Source organism: Lipotes vexillifer, unplaced genomic scaffold (genome assembly GCF_000442215.2).
Source record: "Lipotes vexillifer unplaced genomic scaffold, Lipotes_vexillifer_v1.1 scaffold125, whole genome shotgun sequence".
Lineage (NCBI taxonomy): Eukaryota > Metazoa > Chordata > Mammalia > Artiodactyla > Lipotidae > Lipotes > Lipotes vexillifer.
The window spans coordinates 356,453-372,738 of NW_006785403.1; the positions used below are offsets into that span (position 1 = coordinate 356,453).

Consider the following 16,286-nt stretch of genomic DNA (forward strand, 5'->3'; position numbering starts at 1 on the left):
TTTTCCATCCCCTCACTTTCAGTCTGTATGTGTCCCTAGGTCTGAAGTGGGTCTCTTGTAGACAGCATATATATGGATCTTGTTTTTTATTCATTCAGCCAGTCCATATCTTTTGGCTGGAGCATTTAAACCATTCACATTTAAGGTAATTATTGGTATGTATGTTCCTATTACCATTTTTGTAATTGTTTTGTGTTTGTTATTGTAGGTCTTTTCCTTCTCTTGTGTTTCCTGCCTAGAGAAGTTCCTTTAGCATTTGTTGTAAAGCTGGTTTGGTGGTGCTGAACTCTCTCAGCTTTTGCTTGTCTGTAAAGGTTTTAATTTCTCCATCAAATCTGAATGAGATCCTTGCTGGGTAGAGTAATCTTGGTTGCAGGTTTTTCCAGAGCACAGGCTCCGGACGCACAGGCTCAGCGGCCATGGCTCATGGGCCCAGGCCCTCCACGGCATAAGGGATCCTCTCAGCCCGGTGCACGAACCCGTGTCCCCTGCATCGGCAGGCGGACTCTCAACCACTGCGCCACCAGAGAAGCCCTGATAGTTTGATTAATATGTGTCTTGGCGTGGTTCTCCTTGGGTTTATCCTGTATGGGACTCTCTGTGCTTCCTGGACTTGACTATTTCCTTTCCCATATTAGGGAAGTTTTCAACCATAATCTCTTCAAGTATTTTCTCAGTCCCTTTCTTTCTCTCTTCTTCTTCTGGGACCCCTAAAATTTGAATGTTGGTGTGTTTAATGTTGTCCCAGAGGTCTCTGACACTGTCCTCAGTTCTTTTCATTCTTTTTTCTTTATTCTGCTCTGCCGTACTTATTTCCACTATTTTATCTTCCAGGTCACTTATCCATTCTTCTGCTTCAGTTATTTTGCTATTGATTCCTTCTAGAGAATTTTTAATTTCATTTACTATGTTGTTCATCACTGTTTGTTTGCTCTTTAATTCTTCTAGGTCCTTGTTAAACGTTTCTTGTATTTTCTCCATTCTATTTCTAAGATTTTGGATCATCTTTACTCTCATTATTCTGAATTCTTTTTCAGGTAGACTGCCTATTTCCTCTTCATTTGTTAGGTCTGGTGGGTTTTGCCTTGCTCCTTCATCTGCTGTTTGTTTCTGTGTCTTCTCATTTGGCTTCACTTACTGTGTTTGGGGTCTCCTTTTCACAGGCTGCCGGTTTGTTGTTCCCATTGTTTCTGGTGTCTGTCCCCAGTGGCTAAGGTTGGTTCAGTGGGTTGTGTAGGCTTCCTGGTGCAGGGGAGTAGTGCCTGCATTCTGGTGGATGAGGCTGGATCTTGTCTTTTTGATGGGCAGGTCCACGTCTGGTGGTGTGTTTTGGGGTGTCTTGGTCTTATTATGGTTTTAGGCAACCTCTCTGCTAATGGATGGGTTTGTGTTCCTGTGTTGCTAGTTGTTTGGCACAGGTTGTACAGCACTATAGCTTGCTGGTCGTTGAGTGAAGCTGGGTCTTGGCATTGAGATGGAGATCTCTGAGCTGGGAGGTCTCTTGTAGACCAGTGTCCTGACTTTGGCTGTTCCACTTCAGACGCACAGCCCTGACGCCTGGCTGGAGCACCAAGAACCTGTCATCCACACAGCTCAGAATAAATGGGAGAAAAAAAAGAAAGAAAGAAAGAAGATAAAATAAAATAAAGTAAAATAAAATAAAGTTATTAAAATAAAAAATAATTATTAAGGAAAATTTTTTGAAAAGTAATTAAAAAACAACAAAAAAACAGACAAACAGAACCCTAGGACAAATGGTAAAAGCAAAGCTCTACAGACAAAATCACACAGAAGCATCCACATACACATTCACAAAAAGAGAAAAAGGGAAAAAAAAAATGTATCATTGCACCCAAAGTCCACCTCCTTAATTTGGGATGATTCGTTGTCTATTCAGGCATTCCACAGATGCAGGGTACATCAAGTTGATTGTGGAGATTTAAACCGCTGCTCCTGAGGCCGCTGGGAGAAATTTTCCTTTCTCTTCTTTGTTCACACAGCTCCCGGGGTTCAGATTTGGATTTGGACCCGCCTCTGTGTGTAGGTTGCCTGAGGGTGTCTGTTCTCTGCTCAGAGAGGACGGCGTTAAAGGAGCAGCTGATTTGGGGGCTCTGGCTCACTCAGGCCAGGGGGAGGGAGGGGTACCAATGTGGGGCGAGCCTGCAGTGGCAGAGGACAATGTGACATTGCAGCAGCCTGAGGCGCGCCACGCATTCTCCTGGGGAAGTTGTCTGTGGATCACGGGACCCTGCCAGTGGTGGGCTTCACAGGCTCCCGGGAGTGGAGGTGTGGATAGTGACGTGTGGTTGCACACAAGCTCCTCGGTGGTGGCAGCAGCAGCCTTAGCCTGTCTCTGGGGTCTGCGCTGATAGCCGCAGCTCACGCCCGTCTCTGGAGCTCCTTTAAGCGGTGCTCTTAATCCCCTCTCCTCATGCACCAGGAAACAAGAGGCGAGAAAAAGTCACTTGCCTCTCCAGCAGGTCCAGACTTTTTCCAGGACTCCATCCTGGCTAGCTGTGGCCCACAAGCCCCCTCAGGCTGTGTTCACGCAGCCAACCCCAGTCCTCTCCCTGGGATCCAACTGAAGCCCAAGCCTCAGCTCCCAGCCCCTGCCCACCCTGGCGGGTGAGCAGACAAGGCTCTCGGGCTGGTGAGTGCTGGTTGGCACCGATCCTCTGTGCGGGAATCTCTCTGCTTTGCCCTCCGCACCCCAGTTGCTGCGCTCTCCTCTGTGGCTCCTGATGCTTCCCCCCTCCGCCACCCGCAGTCTCCGCCTGTGAAGGGCCTTCCTAGTGTGTGGAAACCTTTCCTCTTTCACAGCTCCCTCCCACTGGTGCAGGTCCCTTCCCTATTCTTTTGTCTCTGTTTTTTCTTTTGCCCTACCCTGGTACGTGGGGAGTTTCTTGCCTTTTGGGAAGTCTGAGATCTTGTGCCAGCATTCAGTAGGTGTTCTGTAGGGGTTGTTCCACGTGTAGATGTATTTCTGATGTATCTGTGGGGAGGAAGGTGGTCTCTGTGTCTTACTCTTCCGCCATCTTGAAGCTCCTACCCTGAAATTTATCTTTTCCTTATTGCTAATATCCTTCTTTTTTTTTGGCTGCGTCAGGTCTTAGTGCGGCATGTGGGATATTCCATTGTGGCACGCGGGCTCTTCGTTTTGGTGCTTGGGCTTCTCTCTAGTTGTGGTATGTGGTTTTTTTCTCTCTCTAGTTGTGGCGTGCAGGCTCCAGAGCGCATGAGCTCTGTAGTTTGTGGCATGCGGGCTCAGTAGTTGTGGCACGTGGGCTTAGTTGCCCCGTGGCATGTGGGATCTTAGTTCCCTGTCCAGGGATCAAACCCACGTCCCCTGCACTGGAAGGAGGATTCTTTACCACTGGACCACTGTGGAAGTCCCCTTATTGCTAATATCTTGAAAATTCAACATAATCATAATTTTGTTGTAATGTCAAAGTGTATGTTCCAATTGAGAAAACATCCTGGGAGAAAACATCCTGGGAGAAAACATCCTGGTTCTAGAGTGTGAGAGGCACCACCATCTCGTACTTGGAAAATAGGGGAAACAGCGTCCTCAGTTAAGAGACAAGTGTTATTTAAAGCAAAAAGGATATTCTGAGAGAAGTTGAAAATACACAGAACGCTTACTTACAAAAAAAAAATTTCACATAGCACAACAGAAAGTAAGGATAGAATGTAAAAAATCATAAAAGAGAGAACTGGTAGGAGGGAAGCAAAGGACAGTAAGACAATGATTGCATGCAGATAAAAATATGAGAAAACTATTAATAAATATTTACGGAGTTCTACTATACTTGCAGATACAGAGATGAACAAGAGATTCTTTTAGCCTCAAGAAACTTATAGTCTAGTCAGGGAGACAGATAATTGCAGGTAATGATAAGTGCCACTAAGAGGGTAAAATCGGGGTATATGATCAAAAATAAAACAGGGCAAAAAGTTTTACATTTTGTCTAGAGACTGAACATGAGGGGAGTGAGGGCTCTATACAGCTCTGCTTTTAGGTCATTTGAAATTAGCACTAAATGTTGTTTAATGGTTAAAGAACAGGTTATTGATGAGCACTTCCACTGCCTTTCATAAAAAACAGCTTTACTGAGGTATATAATTAATACACAATAAACTGCATGATTTAAATCCACGAGCTAATTTAAAATGTACAATTTGATAAGTTTTGACATCTGTGTGTACCCCTGAATAGATCACCACAATCAACAAGATGAACTTGTTCACTCCCAAAAGTTTTCTTGGCCCCTTTGTAATCCTTCCCTCTTATTCCTCACTTGTGTCCTGTTCCTAGGCAAATACTGATCTGTTTTCTGTCACTCTATAATAGTTTACATTTCTTAGAATCTTTTATAAATTCATACAGCAAGTACTATATTTGTCTGTTTTTTTTCACCCAAATTAATGATTAAGGATTTTCAGACTGATCTGTGTTGTTGTATCTGTCAGCAGTTCATTCCTTTTTGTTGCTGTGTAGTATTCTACTATAAGGATATATTAAAATTTTTTATTCAACCGCCTGCTCTTGTATATTTGGGTTGTTACCCTGATTTTAGCTACCATAAATAAAGCTGCTGTGAACATTGTGTAGGAGTCTTTTTATGAACATATGCTTTCATTTCTCTTGGATTTTAATATCCATGAATGGAATGACCAGGTCATATAGTTGGTAAAGGTTTTAACTTTTTAAAGAAACTGCCAAAAAGTGTTCCAAAGTGACAGTACCATTTTGCATTCTCACTAGCAAAGATGAGATTTCTAGTTACTCCACATCTTTGCCAAGACTTGGTACAGTCTCAGACATTCTATTAAGTGTTATGGTATTCTCATTGTGACTTAATTTGTATTTCCCTAATGACTAAAGATGCTGAGCACCCTTTTTATGTGCTTATTTGCTATCCATATATGTTCTCTGTTTAAGTATCTGTTTAAATTTTTTTGTCCATGCTTTTAAAACTTGGGCTGTTTTCTTATTATTCAGTTTAGAGAGTTCTTTAAATATTCTGGATAAAGTCCTTTATCATATATGTTACTTGCAAATATTTCACCCAATCTATGGCTTACCTTTTCATTTGCTCAGAGTGGCTCTCAAAGAGCAGACGTTATTGATTTTGATGAGAATAATTTTGCTGAAGAACACCATACTTTTGGTGTCATATAAATCTTGGCCCACCTTCCAAGGTTGCAATGAATTTTTTCCATGTTTTCTTCTAGGAGCCTTATGGTTTTAGAAGTTAAAGCTATGATCCATTTGAATTAATTTTTGTAGATGGTGTGAGGTATGGTTTGAAATTCATTTTTGGAGGTCTATAGATATCAAAATGTTCCAGTACCAATTATAAAAAAGACTGTCCTTTCTGAATGAAATTTACTTTGCATTCTGTCAGACATCAAAAGATCATCTATGCATAAATTAATCTCTTGACTCTCTATTATGTTCTATTGATCTATTTGTCTACCTTTATGCCAATAAGATACTGTCTAAACTACAATATCTTGAAGTCAGGTAGCTGAAATCCCCCAATTTTGTTCTTCTTTATTAAAGTTGTTTTGGCTATACTATGTTATTTCCATATGAATTTTAGAATAAACTAATTAATCTCTACAAAAAACGCTGGTGAGATTTTGATTGGGATTGCACTGAAAATACAAATCAATTTGCTGAAACTGACACTTTGACAATATTGAATCTTCTGATTTATGAGCACAATGTATCTCTTCATTTATGTCTTCTTTACTTTCTCTCAGCACGTATAATAGTTTTTAGTGTATAATCCTTTATCAGATTTATCCCTAAGTATTTCCTATTTTTTGATACTTTTGTAAATGGTATCTTTAAAAGTTCAATGTTTATTTGTTGCTAGTATACAGAAATATGATTCACTTTTGTTTACTTATCTTGTAACTTACAACTTTGCTAACATCATGTATTAGCTATAGTATCTTTTTTTTTTTTGGCCCTGCCATGCAGCATGCAGCATCTTAGTTCCCTGAGCAGGGATCGAACCCACACCCCCTGCAGTGGAAGCGTGGAGTCTTAACCACTGGACCGCCAGGAAGTCCCTATAGTATTTTTTTTATGTAGTCCACAGGATTTTCTACATATACAACCATGTTACCAGTGAATTTAGAGTTTTATTTCTTCTTTTCCAAAATGTATGCCTGTTATTTCTTTTTCTTGCCTTGTGTTGGCTAGAATCTTCAGTATGATATTCAGTAGAAGTAGTGAGAACAGATATCCCTGTTTTATTCCTTATCTTTTATCATTAAGCAAGATGTTAGTGATAGTTTTTCTGTAAATATCTTTTATGAGATTGAGGAAATTCCTCATAATTCCTAATTTCTTTAAAGTTTTTATGGGAAATGCATGTCAAATGCTTTCTTCTGAGATATGATTTTTTTTCTCTTTTAAAAAGTTTCTTAAAATGGTGAATTACAATGACTGATTTTTGGATTAAATCAACCTTGCATTCCTTGGATAAACCATTTGGTCATGATGTATTAGCATTTTTACATATTGTTAGATTTGATATAGTAAAATATAGAATTATATAGAATTTCTGCATCCAATTCACAAGGAAAATGACCCTGTATTTTCTTTGTTTGCAATGTTTTTTATCTGACTTTGATATCAGAATTATTCTGGTCTCATAGAATGAGTTTGGAAGTATTTCCTTCTCTTCAGTTTCTAGAAGAGTTTGTGGAGAAGCAGTATTACTTCTTCCTTAAATGCCTGGTAGATTTTACAAGTGAAGTTGTCTAGACCTGGAGTTTTCTTTGTCGGAAGGTTGTTAAGTACAAATTCAATTTCTTTAATAAATACAAAGTTCCTCAAATTTATTTCTTCTTGAATGAGCTTTGGCAATTGTCTTCTTTCAAGTAAAGTTGCTCATAACCTTCCCATTTTATCCTTTTAATATGAATAAAATTTAGGGACTTCCCTGGTGGTCCAGTGGTTAAGACTCTGCGCTCCCAATGCAGGGGTCCTGGGTTTGTTCCCTGGTTAGGGAACTAGATCCCGCATGCCGCAACTAAGAGCCCGCACGCGACAATGAAGGTTCCGCATGCTGCAACTAAAGACCCAGCGCAGACAAATAAGTAAATAAATATTTTAAAAAAGAAAAGAAACCCAGTGGTATATATTTAAAATATATATAATAAGTAAAATTTATAGTGATATAACCTTGCTCATTCCAGATTTTGATAATTTGCTTCTTCTCTCTTTTTCCTAATCAGTCAGGCTAGAGGTTTTCCAATTTCATTAACCTCAAAAACTCAGTTTTTTATTTTATTAGCTTTTCTCTATTGTTTTCTGTTGCCTATATCATTGATTTACACTCTCATTTTTAATATTTCCTTTCTTCTGCTCACTTTGGGCTTTGCTTAGTTTTCTTTTTCTAGTTTCTTAAAGTAGAAGCTGGTTTTCATCAATTTGAAATCTTCCTTCTTTTATATTATAAACATTTTGGTGTCATAAACTTTCCTGTAGCTTTAGCTACATCCTGCAAATTTTGATGGTTTTGTTTTCATCTTCATTCAGCTCAAAATACTTCATAATTTCCCTTTTGATTTCTTCTTTAACTTATGTGTTATTTGGAAATATTTAAAATTCTCTTATAAATTGACTTTCTTTATCACCTACATCTATTTATTAGATATAATATGATCTATTTTGATAAGTGACCCATACGTATTTGAAAACATGTATTCAGCTATTGAAAGGTGAAGTTTTATAAATTCTACTTATGTCAAGTTAGTTGACAGCATAGCACAAGTGTTCTATATCCTAAATGATTTTCTATTACCTTATTCTATCAATTATTGAGAGAGCCAGCTTGAAATCTCCAGTAATTTCTGCCTTTTAATTGGAAGGATAGATCATTTATATTTAAAGTGAGTATTGATATGGCTGGGTTTTAAATCTGCCATCTTGCTATTGTTTTCTGCGTGTGCCATCTATTCTGTGTTCCCTTTTTCTTCTTTTTCTGCCTTCTTTTTGGCCTCTCAATGCTTCTCATATATTCAACATATTTCTTATTCATTGTTTAGTTGATCATTAACCTAAGTTTGTGATAAAACATGATTAACCTGAAATATAATCACAGTATATTATAACATTATTTATATTAGGCAAGTATTAGTTTAATGTCTTTTATATAGTTGAGTAAAACTACCATTTAATAAAGAATAACTATATATTTTATTAAATTTAGTTTTTGCCAAATACATTACAATAACTGAGGGAGTAACTGTACTGCTATCTTCCTTAGAGAACTTCTATTTTTGCTACTTCTATTTTTGCTAAATGATCCATGGGATAGTTTATGGACCAGTGGGATATACTTGATTTAAAATGATAGCCTCCTGATTTCTATACAATACACTCCTTGGTATTTACTAAGGTACAAGATTCAAACTGAGCTATTGCACTAAGAAGTCAAAATATTCCAGAGTTACTAGATAATACTAAACAAAGCATCATTTCTTTTCCTATAAGATTTTATCAGTAAAATAATGAGGTTCTAAGATTGGCTCCTATTCAGAGACACAACTTATATTCTCTTATTCAAAATATTCTCTCTTAAATGCTGTTATCTATCATCTTAATTATTATATTGTTACTGAAGAGGTTTTAGTTAAACTGAATTTATAAGTACACATTAATCTGTACTACTAAGTAAATGTTTTAAAGTTAAAAAAAAGCACATTTTATAAATACATGGAAATATGAGTAGATTACATAGTTACAGGGGAGCTGTAAAAAGCTCCCTGGAAAGAATGAGAAGTCTTTATGTAGAAAGAGGAAATCTATAAGCCAACAGAATACTAGACTGGGAAGGCTTATGGAATTTTACAATATGTATAACTTTTCAAAAAACTAAAGAAACTAGATAAAAGAGAAAATAGTATATTATAAATTAAAAAGGAAACAAATCATCGCTTATTAAAAAACAAGAAAACCGAAAAGAAATTGTACCTGATCATCATTTTCATCTGAAAAGGTTATTGATGTCAGCTTGTAGTTATTCTTCAATAAAAATTCATTGACTAAGAAGTTTAGAGCTCTCTTTTCAAGAGGTTTGATTGGCTCCTAGAGATAAATAAAAGACAGATACAATACTGTAAGTCTTCTTCCTTCAATACTTGTGCTACCACTTCATACGGAAGATACTTTTAGATCTGTCATTCACCCACCTGAATTTCAGGACTTGATTTGTAATTTTTTCGTTCCTGTAAAGGAACTTCGTGTTCTGGTGGAAGAAAATATGAATAATATTTTACTATTTTATATTAGAAAATATCTCAGCTACTTCTACATTGTCAAAGTAGAAAAAGTCTCAAAAAAGTTTATGTACACCACCTGCAGCCTTTGTCAGGTTGGCTCGGAGGGCCTGAATGGTCTCCTTGGCTTTCCGTAGTTCAAACTCCAGGACTGGACAGGGATTTGGAATAAACACACACAGGCATCCAACCAAGAAAAGGGAAACAAAAATAAAAAAATAAAAAGCAAGGATGGGTATGAAAAAAAAATACAATTTGTATTGAAAACAGAAAGCATGCAATCTTTATGAAACTTGTGAACGCATGCAGCAGAGTTGATTTGCAAGCAAACTGGTGAATGTTTTCCATAGTTTTAGAATACAGGGGACTACTGATCAAATGTTCCAGCTGTCTGACAAGGAATAGCTCTATTTAAAAGTAAAATCTATGGCATACTCTCCTTTAGGTAAATAAAAATCTTAGTAATTTAGGTGGTTGTGTTTCACTCAGTCTAGGTAAGAAATGTAATGGAATGTTTTCAGGTGACATAATTTTAGGGGAAAAGACAAAAATTAGATGAAGTCCTAGCAAATACACTTAAAGAAAATCTTAGGATTAAAAAAAAGGTATTTTAAAATGCATTATCTAGAATAATGTTATAAATCAACATACAGAAACATTAGTGAATATAGTCCTTCATTAAGATGTTGAAAGAACAGGGTTTAAATATTTAACAAATGTGGGATGCCTATCAACTTTTCTACAAACAAGTATGTCTTCTATAAACAAGCACAGATATGTTAAACACATATCTAAAAAAAAGTTCTGAGGGGTTTATTTTAGGTTTCATTTAAAGCCAAAGGATAGAAATAGTTTGTCTTTTAATTTATAATTAAGATCATTCTAAAGCAAATGATTGAGTACAATTCTACAAGTGTGGTAATCTAAGGATACTGAGTAAATTTAAGTAGAATTTCAAAGTTTCTGACAACTCTTCAAATAGATATTTGTTCATAGTAAGAGGTACTAATGAAACTTAAAGATTTCTCCTATTACCACAGAGTCTGATTATAAGATAAACATGAATACTGAGGAGACATTTTAATGAGCTCTTTAAAATGTTTCATCATGAGCAAGATTTAACTATATGTGTCTTTGCTGGGAATTTTCTTTAAAATATATAAATACTGCTCTGAAGAAAAAGCAAGCTTAGATGTGGGGGGGAAAGCCATTTGTGTGAAGTAAAGCTCTGAGAAAATTAAGTGATCTTTGTCACAACTGGATGTTTAAAAAAATTATAATTTAAATAGTTCTGCATAAAAATTAGCAAATTTAACACTTTAAAGATGCATTTTTTCCTCATTGACTAATAAACAGAATAAAGAAGATGGCAAATGAAATGCTATCAGAGACAACAAAGCTATAAAAATATATGGAAAAAATAGAATTCACTCAGTTTGCATATTTTCATTAAAATCTTAAGATGTAACTGAATCACATCTAGTACATTAAAGCCAATTATTTTGATGCACAGAATTTCCCTGCAGCAACACGGAAGCACAACTAAAAATCAGATGACATGTATGCGACTATTTCTTTTTTGTTAGTCAGCAATGCTGATCTGCAAATATTTCTGTGCAACAAAGTTAAAACATTTCCTAAAACTTAACACTTCTGGAAACTCTTAGAGTTTGTGTTTAAAGTCAGACTGCACACATTCAGTGTGTTAGGTAAGTACAGAATAGGTTTACTTTTCTTTTTATTTCAAAACTTTAGGTAATTTATTTTGATTTAAAAGCACTTAACTATACCACAAGCAAAATGAGTATACATATTATGCTTCCAGAATCACTTACAATTTACTAACATATTACAGAACAATTGCAGATCAGAAATGCCCTGCACCAGAATGAAAGAAATATGAAAAAAATAAATTAAAAAGAAAACTGGTTAAAACACAAACTGTGAAAAAAACTCAGATTCAACTGGTGAAAGTTTAGGTGACCAAGAGCAAAACACTAAATGATCAAGGCACAGAAAGCCAGAAAAACCCATGTCAGACGGCAAGAATTTATATTTTTATGTACATCTACATATACATTGCCAAATGTCATTAAAAGGTACCAATGCTCTGAAAAGATAGTGCTTATCAAAATGAATTCACTCTGCTGCATGTTTCTTAATATACAATATAGACTTTAAAAGACAAAGGCATATCTTTGAAGCCATAGCACATCTCTATAAAGGCACAGTATGATCAAGTATTTGCAGTTATGTGAGAAAGTTTCACAAGAAAGGTCTGAACAGCTATATTTACATATATATAAATTTGTCACTTCTTCATTAAAAAAATATTGGATTAAATCTCAAAATTTATTATCCTGTAAAGAGATACATTGTACCAAGCAACCTCCAAGTATTTTTCAAATATATTTCTTCATAAAAATGTTTGAAGAATTACATGTTTTTAAAAAACACTGTAGGAACCAACTACCAGCCTGCTCACTCCACTATCCCAACCCTCCACTAGCCCAACCCTGCTGAATGCAACTTTATTGGAACTAAAGTAATCGCAGACATAGGTATATTCTAATACTGCATATTACAATCTTACCAAAATATTTAATGACTAAGTCAGTATAAGCAATTCTAGATTAGCTGAGATAGTTATTTCCTAAATAGGGTTGGATAATACTGGCATTATATCAGGGGTACTTGAGAGCTTCAAGATCGGGTGCTCGTGACTTGGGAATATATACAATTGACCATGTTGAGACACCAAAGGTGCAGTGTTAAATTTCAAAGCAGAAAGAAATATTGATTCTTTGTTGCCCCAACTAAATATATTACTAATATTATCTTGAAATATTTGTTAGTCTTAGTTCTTTTGGCACAAAACTCAAAATAATACATATTTTAGATCTTTCCTATAATACTGATCAGAATATTATAGTGGTAATAAAATACCACTTCCCCATCCTTAATACTTATTTTATTATCCCAGGAAAGGTTCTAGGAAAATAGGAAAATTCTCATAAGAATATGAATTAGAATAAAAATATATTCCTAAAATAATACAAAAATCCCCAGACAGTACCATCACCACTCCTTCTGGGTTTAGAGAATGCACCCTGCCTATTACAGACCTAAGAAAGGTAGAGGACTGTTACGCATGACCTAGCAAATAGTGAGAAATAAATGAACGGAAGCAAGATGCAATCTCCATGGTTTGTAGACATTTAGTTTTCTATATTCTTCCAAGGGGGAAAAAAATTCCTCCTCCTTAAACTTTAAAAGAAGAAAATTCTTCCCATTATTGTTCCTCCTGCTCAGGTTCTCTTACAGATTCCTCTATCATTCATCTCAAAGTTGGTGTTTCCCAGAGTGCCCTCCCTGGTCCTTTTCTTACTCTATATACTGGGATGATAAACATTTCACTCTTACAGTTTTACTCTCACCAGTACTCTTAAGATTCAGAAATCTTTAAACTTTTTCCCCAAGATAAACAGGGCTACCTGTTTATCAACTGGACATGCCCAATTGAATGTCTCATAAACTTTGAATTTGATCCTATCTAAATGAACTTCATCATCTTCCTCTCAAATCTGTCTTCCCTCCTCCTGCAGTATCTCTTCATTATGGGCACCACTATCTACCCAGATGCCCAAATAAGAAACCTGGAGATTACTCTTCACTTACCTCTTGCCCTTATTCCCACATTAATTCAATGTCAAGCCATAATGATTCCAGCCCTTGAATCCTAAATAACCATTCATCTCAATTGTCTCTGCAATTGTCCTAGTTCAGACCTTTATGACTTATATAAATTTTAACAATTTATAACTCATATCAAAGGCTTGTTGCCCTTAAAAGCCTTGTTGGAGCATCTATCCTATTTTAAATCATACAAAACCATAAATAAGATTTAAGTAAAGTTGAAAATAAGAAAAACAAAAAGTACTGCAAACAGGAAGTAAAGATATTTGTACTAAGGAAAAATATATTATAATAAGACAGATAGGATTATTTAATCCTGATAAAGCTGGATATGTATGCTGCAGCCCAACAGCTAAGGAATGAGTGGGCTACTGATGATGCTTCTTACCCAGGGGGTAAGGCCAGGTTACCCCACAGGCAAAAATTTGAATTTCATTTTAGAATGTTTACTAGATTACGTAGGCTTAAAAAGGCTTCATATGTCTTCTTTGTTGTTTATTGTTCCCAGAAGAGTATAATACCTTGAATATAGAGGACTCAACAAATGTTAGTTGAATGAATGGGCATTCCAGTACTTGATGCCATATCTAATAAATCTAAACATCAGTGATCTTACCAGCATTCAGTAGTGTCTTTCCCTGCAAATTAGAAAGAACAGTTTCTGCAGTTCTCTAGATCCCAATACAAAAATTAAGGTATGAACTAGAGAAGTAATATAGTAACAGGCAGAGGTATGAGAACAAATAAAATCAGAGACTCTGATGCTAAAAGATGGATCACGTGAACCTGAGACAGGGATACAGATGCTTCTAAAATCAACAAGTTCCTTATCACTAGTTCCAAAGTACTGAACATTTATTTGTATTACAGATATAGACAGGTTTTAGTACAAATTCCTTGAGGGCAGAAACTCTGTCTATTTCATGCTTCTATATCTAGCGCCTAACATAATACCTAATAAGTAGCAGATGCTCAAAATGTCTAATTAAAGAATGGCAATCCCAATATTTAGAACATAGATGTCCCTTGCTATCTTGAAGAAAACTTGAAAATTTAACAGCTACACTGTATGTACACTGTACAGCTTTGTTTAATAACATATAGAAAGGCTTTTACTAAAAAGTCAGTTAAATTAAGCTCATTTTGGTTTGGTGTCTACTAAATTCAGAAGTGGAAAATATTTGAAATGAAATGCTTTTGAAATTTTACTTTTTTGGAAAGAAAATGACTATGTTGAAACAGTCTTGTATGGGAAAGATAAGATTCTGCTATCCACATGAATGTACTGATGAATCAAAGCTCCAGCCTGGTACTTAAAGATATATCGTGAGCCCTGGAAATAAAAACCTATATGTTCACATCCTGATTTTGCCCTTTAGCCATATGGAGGCTACTGGGAAAATTTTTCAATCTTGGTAAGCTTCTCAGTTTTCTGATCTATAAAATAAGGATATCATGACATATTTTGAAGGATTGTTAACAAGGTTAAATAAGTATTTTATATAAAGCAACCGGAACAGTGCCTGGCACAGAGCAGGTGCTCAATAAACATTTGCCCATTTAGAGATCTTTTCCTCTTTAAAGGAACACCTGTACAGACTTGAAAAAATAACCAGATTTTTAAATTTAGGGAAAAGATGATAAGAATGATGCTGAACCCACATGTAGTAGTATATATATGTCTCATAAACAGCAACAGTTTATTAAAGGCTGGAGCAGACCCTACATTTGCATCATGGGGCAGCGGACTCAATACCTGTATTATCTATAATCTCCTTCTGCCCAAGACTGGTATACGAAAATAAAAGAAATTTTTATTCTTTCTCAGTGAGGTTTACATGTGATCCAATGATAGATGGCAGGATAATTATCTTTTCTGGATTGTTGATTTTTTGATTAGGTTCTAAGTTACTAGCAATGGTTAGCAAAGAGCCAAAAATCTTTTTGTAAATGGGAATTGTGATTAATTGAAATTTTCATCCACGTACCACACATTTGGTTCAATAACAGGTGATGGCACAAGAGCATTAAAAGTCTAAATGCCATTCTCTTGGAATAACATACATTTCCTTCCCTTTTCCAGTGAAGATGGAAGACAGCATTCAGTCACTCATTTACACTGAAGTATAGCTGATTTACAATATTGTCTTGAGCTTCAGGCGTACAGCATAGTCATTCGATTTTTTTGTAGATTATATTTTGTTACAGGTTATTACAAGATATTAGGTATAATGCCCTGTGCTACAGAGGGCATTGTTTATCTATTGTTTGTGTATCTATTGCTGTTTACCTATTTTATGTAGAGTAGTTTGTATCTGTTAATCCCATACTCCTAATTTGTCCCATCCTCTTCTCCCTCTCCTCTTTGCGGAACCATAAGATTGTTTTCTAGTCTATAACTCTGTTTCTGTTTTACATTGATATATAGATTCATTGGTATTATTTTTTAGACTCCACATATAAGTGACACCACATAGTATTTCTTTCTCAAGACAGCATATATTTATACATTAGCATTATATAGTAAGCAAAAATTACTTTATCTCCCCAAACTTAGAGATAAGAGTATAATCTTTAGATTAAAAATGTAAGGTCAGAACTACCAAATATTTAAAATATTCACTCTTAGTTATGCTTATTTATAACATATTGCTTAATTATAACATCTTGCTTCTATATCAGTGTTCCACCTAATTAGAAATACTAAAATACCTAAATATTGAGAATAATGATGAAACTCTTAAATTTTACTAAGTCTAAAATTTAGGTTTTCAAATAAAAATTAAAGGGAAGAAAATAATTATGTGGTCTATTTCTGGGTAGAAGTTATTTTCTGATACATAACCATCTGAACAACAATACAATATACAAAACTAAATATATTTGGTAGTCTCTAATAAACCAAAATACCATGCATTTAATACTTAACATATAACAGAAAACACAGAATAGCTAACATTTACTATATAATTAAATATAACAATGCCACTTAACAAATGATATAATTAGTAGGATAAGTTTGCCCTAAAATTATTCAGATAATTCCCATTTGATTTGCTAATTTTCAGACAGTACTGATGTGATTTCTTTTTTGATACAGCTTTCAATTAATAATGCTTATGACTAAATCATGACTTGATATATGGAGCTGCATTAAACTCTTCCAATGACTTCTCCATTCAATTGATAATGCTATTGTTCTCACTGCTGAATCCTCTCTTAGCCTCTGTTGAACTAAAAACAATTACATCATTTTTTTCCCCTAACTCAGGGAAGAGATTAGGGAA

General features: G+C 35.3%; 1 protein-coding gene across 1 annotated transcript in view; it reads right to left on the reverse strand.

Annotated features, from left to right (window-relative positions):
- Positions 1–16,286, reverse strand: part of RELCH (RAB11 binding and LisH domain, coiled-coil and HEAT repeat containing) — a 120,992-nt gene that overhangs the window by 84,500 nt on the left and 20,206 nt on the right. Inside the window, exons 3-5 of the mRNA XM_007457529.1 lie at positions 9,383–9,454; positions 9,217–9,272; positions 8,999–9,112 (exon numbers count right to left, since the gene is read on the reverse strand). Of these exons, the coding sequence (XP_007457591.1) occupies positions 8,999–9,112; positions 9,217–9,272; positions 9,383–9,454 (242 nt within the window). The remainder of the gene's footprint in view (positions 1–8,998; positions 9,113–9,216; positions 9,273–9,382; positions 9,455–16,286) is intronic.